The sequence below is a fragment of the Eurypyga helias genome, unplaced genomic scaffold, assembly GCF_000690775.1.
Source record: "Eurypyga helias isolate BGI_N326 unplaced genomic scaffold, ASM69077v1 scaffold10684, whole genome shotgun sequence".
Lineage (NCBI taxonomy): Eukaryota > Metazoa > Chordata > Aves > Eurypygiformes > Eurypygidae > Eurypyga > Eurypyga helias.
The window spans coordinates 10,712-19,215 of record NW_010248204.1 but is presented as its reverse complement, the minus strand read 5'-3'; the positions used below and the strand labels follow the sequence as shown (position 1 = coordinate 19,215).

General features: G+C 48.3%; 1 protein-coding gene across 1 annotated transcript; it reads right to left on the bottom strand.

Annotated features, from left to right (window-relative positions):
* Positions 1 to 727: 727 nt before the first annotated feature.
* PDE6H (phosphodiesterase 6H, cGMP-specific, cone, gamma) lies at positions 728 to 7,690 on the bottom strand. The gene is made up of 4 exons (XM_010150982.1): positions 7,633 to 7,690; positions 3,015 to 3,202; positions 1,886 to 1,926; positions 728 to 965 (listed from the first exon to the last, which is right to left on the bottom strand). Exons 2-4 carry the CDS (start codon positions 3,152 to 3,154, stop codon positions 889 to 891), a joined length of 258 nt encoding a protein of 85 aa, XP_010149284.1. The 5' UTR covers positions 3,155 to 3,202; positions 7,633 to 7,690; the 3' UTR covers positions 728 to 888.
* Positions 7,691 to 8,504: the final 814 nt, after the last annotated feature.

Below are 8,504 nucleotides of genomic sequence, written 5' to 3'. Positions count from 1 at the left end.
ACATGTCCTGGGCAGTGAATGACTCACGTCAATATACATGGGCCAGAGGACAGTGCACGTGCCACACAGGGGCCTCCCGTGAAGGGGAGGAAGCACAGTGTCATTTGGAGTGCTGCTTCTTTGGAACTGCAGCCATGCAGGACTGCCAAAGGAATGGGTAGTAGGATTAATTCACTTAGGTATTGATCTCTGCCATGCACATTATCATTTAACGTTATTAGAACAGCCAGAGTCTCATGGCTCATAGCTGGTGGGCAGTACAGCACTGACAACATTTACAAGTCTTTTTCCCCTCTTGGTGATGAGGTAAATCTTAGCAGCAGATTCCTTACAGTGAAGCCCTGAGGAAGGGTCTCCTTCTACATAAAAATAGTCTAATGTCTGGACTGTTGATTCTGATCCGGTTCTCCACAGATATACTTTCAGCAACTGTTTGGTGGCCTGGATAACATGGGGACATACCCATGGAAATCCCATATAGAAAGCTGTCAGGCAGTGAAGGAAATGGGCTTGATATAATGAGGTCTGGGCATACATGCACAGCCATGCACACGGTATCAGCTAAGCAAGGGAACAGTTCAAATACAGCCTCCCCTTATCACAATATACATGAAGATCTACAGCAGTGGGAGAAGACAGGGTATGGTACAGGGAGACATTAAGACATTTTTCAGTAGTTTCATCACATGTACCATGAGGTCTGTTCAGGGTCCTGAATAACTTCTTTGCCAAATTAATCTGCAAAGGACTTTCTCATATCTAGGTCTTACAAAACCACCCTGCTCATGAGCAGCTGGTTGTAAGGGCCAAAAATACGTGTCAAAGATGATGAAGACCATGCTGGAACCTGTGAAGTCACCAGGTGACACCAGTAGAGATGCTGGAACTTTAGATGATCCCAAACTGGGCCAGCTCGTGGAGTTCCAGATGGCTGAAAGCTTCCCATGGGCAAATCACTGTGATATCTGCAAAAGAGAGAGAACGACAAATGGGTCTTGGTCAGTGTGCTTCCTGCATTTTTTTGTATTAATAGAAGGACTGATTTACTCAGGAAACATTAGAGATGGTAAAAGCAAGAAGAATGAGACTCCACTTGAAGGTTAAACGAGCAGGTGAGCTCTTCAAATCTGGTACTACCTACCAGACCAAACAAGATTGGTGTATTTTCTCCTGTGCCACCTTTCTCTGCGAGCAAAAGCAAACCAGTGTTTCCTATAGCCTCTTCAATGACTGTGTAGATGTCTGAAAATTCATGCTGGTATTGTGATTTCTCCTGTTCTTATAAACTGCCTGCAGCCAAACTATGATTTCCTTGAGATGTCCAATCTTAAATCAGATGCTGGATAATTTGGTTTGCAACATTTAGGATCTGTAACTCATTAATAGGTGCAGTTGTTATTGACACCTAAGAAGTTCTGATTGGCTACAGATCATCCAGTGTGTGTTTCTCAATTCCAGATGGGTGCATAAAATTCTTAAAATTAGGATTCCGGGGATAACACAAATACTTAACCAGCTGGGATTTAGTTCCTGTGATTTTTTGGTATTAATAGCTTAGCATTTGGCATTTCTTTCAGAACCTCATTCTGCTGAAATTCTTAGCCAGATTATTGGCAGAAAACAAAGACAAACAAGCACATTTGCAGCCAAATGAAAGTATTCAGAAATTGAAGCATGCCTGAAGAGCCTTTCTGTCTTGTAGTGTATGTAAGCATAGGTATGACTGGCAGCTTGCGGAGGGAGTACCAGCCTTCTCTGGTGACCCTGACAGCTGCAGAGAAGCCAGGGGGACAGAGAGGCCACCCCAGACAGTCTTCTCCCATGCTGAAGCATGAGTGTGCTTGTGTTAAAGCAGGGCATGACAACAATCTCCTGCAGTGCTTACCTGTGCCCAGTCCCTCCATGCCTGGGATGTCATCTCCAAACCTAGGAGAGAGAAGAACAGGTGAGGGGTGAATTTGGGCTACCAGCACCCAGAAAAGGAAAGCTACTCTGCACCCTCAGCTGGGGAAGGAGAAATGTGGGTGGGCAGCAGATGAGAAGGAGCAATTCCAGGAGGGAATACTGATGGTGCCAGGGGCAGGGGAAAGCCCTCTGGCTCCTTGCCCAAGGGAAGATGGGCAGGAGCCCAGCTTAACAGTGGGGAGTCACCCAACTAGTATAGAATCATAGAATCAGAATCATAGAACCATAGAATCATAGAATCATTTAGGTTGGAAAAGACTCTGAAGATTGAGTCCAACCATAAAGCTAACACTGCCAAGTCCACCCCTAAACCATGTCCCTAAGCACCATGTCTACACATCTTCTAAATCCCTCCAGGGATAGTGACTCAACCACCTCCCTGGGCAGCCCATTACAGTACTTTCAGTGAATAAATTTTTCCTAAAATCCAATCTCAATCTCCCCTGGTGGAATTTAAGGCTGTTTCCTGTTTCCTCTTGTCTTATCACTTGTTACTTGGGAAAAGAGACCAACACCCACCTCACTATGACCTACTTTCAGGTCATTGTTGAGAGTAATAAGGTCTCTCCTCAACCTCTTCTTCTCCAGGCTAAACAACTCCAGTTCTCTCAGCTGCTCCTCACAGGACTTGTGCTCTAGAGCCTTACCCAGCTCCGTGACCCTTCTCTGGGCACTCTGTCACCTGAGTGTCTTTTTGGTAGCGAAGGGTCCAAAACTGAGCACAGTATTCGAGGTGCGGCCTCACCAGTGCCCCGCACAGGGGGACAATCCCTGCCCTAGTCCTGCTCACTGTTCCTGATGCAGGCCGGGATGCCACTGGCCTTCTTGGCCACATGGGCACACTGCTGGCTCACATTCAGCTGCTGTGGACCAACACCCCCCAGTCCTTTTCCGCTGGGCAGCTTTCCAGGCACTTGTCCCCAGGCCTGTAGCATTGCAGGGGGTTGTTGTGACCTGATACAGGACCCAGCACTTGGCCTGGTTGAACCTCATACAGTTGGCTGCATTTTCTTTTGGCATGGTTTGTTTTCTTTCCAAAATGCCCTTACCCTTTTACTCCTTTTTTAGGAGGCTTGCTCTTGAACTGCCTTGTCTGTCTCTGCTTGAACTTGGGAGGCCCCTTCCTTGGTGTAGTGGGACCAGTTGGAGCATCTCCAGTGCTGAGGTTAGTGCCTGGGTTCTCACTCATTGCTGGGCTGCTGTGTGTGGCAGGTGCACGCCTCTCAGATCCCTCTGTCTGCAAGATAACGGCAAGGACTCATGCAACACTCTGCTTATCATTTCTAGGTATCAGTAGCCAGGTGACAGAATTGTGGAAAACATAATTTTGACAGAATTAAATATAAAGATAATAACCATAAAGAAATATTGTAATGCATATAAGTAAGCAGGATAGCACTGCTTTTCATCCAGCATGTTTGAATTAAGATGCCAAACAAAGGACACTCTAGCTAAGGACTGGTTCAGGATATGACTACTGGGAGCCACAAAGACACACTTAGAGAAATATGCTATCCTTGGGAATCATCATGGTATACTTCCCCTGTTCTTGTACTTGTGCCTAAGCAGTACCTTTTGGACACTGATGGAGATGGGATGGTGTGATAGGTGGGCCTTTAGCCTGGGCACAGCTGCAATTAGGGTCTCATGTTTGTCATACCAACCTTAAGGGAAGTAAGCACAGCATCTTTGAAAGTTTGCAAAGAAGGCTAAGCAAAAGTGTTGGAAATTGTCTTTCAGACAGAAGCTAGTTTCTCAGGATTTAGGAGAGTGAAGCCTGTAACTTTCCCCAGGATATATCCATTTTGGTATTTTTGAGCATTTTATTACATGCATTGACCCTTCCTGCACCACAATGCACATGAGCCAAGCTCCACTCCCCAGGGGCTAAACAATTATCAGAGGGCAATTCTTGTGTGGGAGACATCTCTCCTGCCTTGGAAGGCAGAACTGCTGTACTCAGAGCCCTTTCCTTCCTTCCCAGAGGGGACAGCTATAACTCCCACCAGTGCCTGAGGGCGAGCTTCCAGCCCTTCATCAAATTTTGTGCTAATTAGTTTGCTAGAATGATCTGACCAAGTGCATTTATGGAACATAAATAATTGCCAACTTTTCCTCCCCTCCTTGAAGTCACATTCTTCCCCATGACCATTACATAACTCCTATTTCCAGGTGTTTGTCTCTGTGCAGCCAGGCTGATGGAATCACTGATGGAATTAACTTCAGGATTTGCTACTAAAGGCTAATCCCATTATGTCACCATAGTGCTCTGGACTAATCCCCAACATCACCTCCAGTGGCACTCTGGACTTTTAATCTCAAAACTATAAATGCAATCAAAGATGGGTATTTTTTTTTTCTTATGCTGACGACAGCTCATGTCTTCGACAGTCCTGAAACAGCCAAGCCTGAGATGCAAGGAGAAAGACCATCCAAGCAATCCTCCTGTGACATTTCCACATCAGTGCAAGGTGAAGAGCCGTGTTTCTGTATCCGTGGCAGTCTGGGAATACTTAATCCCTGACATCTTTCCATCTGTGCTGCCAGGAGGATGGATCCTAATGATAGCACCTAGAGGCATGCTAGTTCTTCTTGTCGCTTGCGGTCGGGCTCCTGTCTCAGCTGTAATATCCCCAGCAGGAGACTGGATGGGTTCCAGCAGCCCCAAATGGAGCAGCAGATGGTTGTGTCTGCAGCTGAAGTACGCACAGATGCTATTCCCCTGCCTGCGACACAACGCTTCCTAAGCACACGCTGTGCCCACAAACACAGGGATCAGCTCAAATCGTAGAAATGACTTATTTGGCTGCCATCTCTGAAGCACCTGAACAATCACCAAGTATTGACAGCTTTATCCTCACAGCGTGGTGGTAGGACGGGCAAACACTGACACCTTCATCTCTTTGAGAATGGGAATGGAAGCCCAGTAGTTGGTATGACCTGGACTGCACTGCTGGGAGGAATGACAAAATCTTTTGACTTGTGGGTTTTTAGGGCCAAACGGAGAAGTGAAAGCAGTTCGGCTCCAAACCAAAGAGAGGTTTTGGTGTTTCACTGTTACTCGGGAGGAATTCAGATAGTACTGCCCTACAGCAAGATGCTTTGTGTTGGAAAACTGCTCCATGGCATGTCTGCTAATGCCTCAAAGTACAGTTTAAGCCTCCACCTCAGGGGCATGTCTCATCAGTAGGGTCTGTCTCAGTGTTTTGTAACCCTCCTGCACTACGAGAGACACACATCCACTTCCAAGCACCTTCAGTTCATCTGACACGCAGAGATACTTGGCACCCATCTCAGGGCTACGCCCGGAAGTACAACAGAAGAAAAAAAGCAGCTGGCAGATTTCCAGCCCTTCGGCCTGACATCCAAATCTTGTAAGAGGCAGCTGAACTCAATCTTCAACCTTAACCACAGAAATGTCTTCGAGAGTGAACTCCTCTTAATTCCTTCAGTTGTGCCTTGCCCTTGGCCTTCACTCTGTAGAGAAATAGCTAATGGGCAAACTCAGTCCTTGGAGTTTCCCTTTCCCCTAATCTGGAATAGTCATATCCACCTGCCATCCACTTGATACCTGGGATTTTGTAGGAAAAAAAATCTGCCCAAATCACACTTCACCCTCTCTTTCACCTGCATGAATTCAAGAAATGGCATTCAGTGAAACTAAAAGGGACAATTCTAACCTCTTCCTTACCCACCTCCCTCTACCTATTCTCTCACATGTCACCAAAAGAACAAGCAGAGAAAAAAACCAACCTTAATACCACAGAACAGCCTCCAGCTCACAGAATGAATCAAGCTGCCCTCCCACCAGTGGGGTGGTGGGACTCATCTGCCATCCTGCTCAAGCAAAGATGTCTCCATACATGCTAAAGAGGGCCCTGTCCCACAGCAAGGGAGCTGCCCCTGTTCCCACTCCTTGGGTACCAGCTGCCCCTGCACACAGCCAGACATGGGTGGGCAAGCGGGCCCAGGATCACAGATGTAAAAAACCCCACCCACAGCAGCTTCCCAGGGGAATTTCATAGACTACTGCCTTCCCATACCTGGGTACTTGGATAGTCCTTGGTACCACACCACACTGATGTCTTGACAAACGTTCAGCAAGACTGGATCGCCTTCTCTAGCTCTCTGCAAGTGCGCTTTTGCCTCGCCCCAGTGCTTCCCAGGCTGCCAGAGCTCTTCTGCTCTGCTGGCACTGGGATGCAGCTCCTGGGAGAGAGATGATGGCTGTGGATGCAAAGGCTGTTGAGGAACAAGATGTTCTTCCACTCACTTCCTCTGCCCCTTCCTCTGACAAGGTGTTACCTAATTGCCCCTGACAGTATTTCTGCTCAGGCCAGGGTTTAATCCTCTGGGTAAGAGCTTTGCTTGCGTCGGAATGCTAATTATACCTAATGCATGGTAATGGGCTTAGCTCAGTTGCGTCAGATATCCCACCTCTGGGTTGCTGGCCAGGTTAATCATCCTTCTTTTAGTTTTCTTTGAACTTAAAGAGGCTTGTATACCACTGACAAATGCTGACTCTTTAATCTACCCCCTGCTTAATCTCTGATTCTCTATGGAAAAATTCCCTGGTAGATAATGCAGATGCCTCACTTGACCTTCTCCAGACAGATTCAGTGTAGGATCTCATCTTCCCCTGTCTGAAACCTTCAAAAATACAGACTTCTGCATGGGCACTTGTCTTCATGGTGCCTCAGGGTTGTCAGACACAGCAACCTCAAGGGCTGTGGCCCTCCATGCAGTGATATGCTGGGAAAAGATGGCATCCAGGAGAAAATACCCTCACTTTTATATTCCTTTTGATGGGGTTCTTGCCCGCTCAGCTCTTGACCTTATGAGAGCCACTAGCATCATCTTGCAGCCAGGCTTTCATCAGGGAATATTGTATCCAGTGTAAGATGCCCGTGAAGAGTGAGGAGTCCCACAGCTCCAGTATCAGGTGCTTGAGCTGGCTAATCATAGCAATAGAAAGCATCCACGCAGGTTCAGCCCTTTCTGATCCTGTGTTTTACACAGGATCTCAGACCCTTAATTTTAGCAGCAGTTTTAAGACCAAAAACAAACAAAAGAGGACACACAATAAAAGACAGAAACTCATTTGAAGTACAACTGTATTCCCACAATTGCTTCCCAGATGGAAGATTGGAAAGACTATCACGGTTGAAAAAAGGGATTCAGTACCACTGGAGGTAAAGCATCACAGGGTATGAACTCCCCACCGAGGCGCCCTGCCTGTATGGAGCAGAAAACACCAGCTGCCTGTCCCGGCTGCTCCTCAGGAGCCCCACCGGTGCTGCTCACATGCAAACTCAGCCAGCGGAGGACACAGGCCAAGGGGGTGCCAGGGACCCCCGACCAAGGGGTGCTCAGCAATGACAAAACGAGTGGCCCTGAGGAGGGCAGGGCTGCTTTCACAGCCAGGGAGCTTTGAGACAAACCACTGCTGCAGCACTTGCCCTATGCTAGAGGGAACAGAAAATGACCACCCAAGAACCACAATCCCTCCCTCTCTTAGACTCTGGGTCTGCTCATGCTTTCCAAGCACAAACATCCAAATTTTTGCCCCATGGGATTTTATCAGGACTTTTCTCTCCTCTGGGTTTTGTCCTCAGTTCCTCTTCCATCCCCCTGCCACCCTGCTTTGAACTCCTGAGAAATACTTACAGTGCCAAGGGCTCCTCTTGCAAATCATCCAACTCCTGTCCTCCAGCCTGTGTAGAAAGGGTCTCGAGGTGTTCTTTCTCCTCCATATATACCCTGCCACCCGTGACATCATGGTGCCAGTTGTGGGCGGGCCCCCGCACGGTGGGGCGGGGGGGAGGGAATGTGTGGGCAGCGCAGTGACCCCGGTGCTCTGGAGGCACAGCACCAGCGAGGTCTGGGGGAGCAGCAGAGCCTCGACACACTCCTGAAGGGCAACGGGCCCCTTTCTACAAGAAGAGGTTGTGGTTCCTCTGGAGCTCCTTTTGGGGGTGATCTCTGGAGAAGCAAAACGGAATAAGGAAAACACCTGCCCTCTGAGCAATGCTGCTGCTTGTGAACACACACACACATGCCTGCACATGCAAGGAAGGGAGGAGCTGGTCCTCATCACCCCCAGTCCCTCCCCTGTGCTGATGAGTGCATGGAGAGGCTTCCAGCAAACTTCTCAGCTATGCCGCAGGGTTCAAGATACACCTGATGGAGCGGTGCACATGGTCAGCCTGGTGCTGAGAGGGCTGAGTCCGCTCAAGGGAGTCACAGGGAACGGTGCTGAGATGCTGCACAGGGTCCCAATGAATATTCAGCTGCAGCCAGCAGATGGGATGGCGGGGGAAGAAGGGGGAACCTTTGTGTTGAACATGGATGGCCAGCCAGTGGGGTGGCCTGTCACCTCTGAGACCAAAGGCTGATGGTAACAGCTAGGTCACATCTGGGTACCGGTAGCATTGCTACTGTGAGGGGCTGTCTGAGAAAGGGAAGAGCTGGTGCCTCAGCCCAAACTCCAACCCAACAAAACTCCAAGGATAGTAATGCACACTATTTTATCAAGTGCT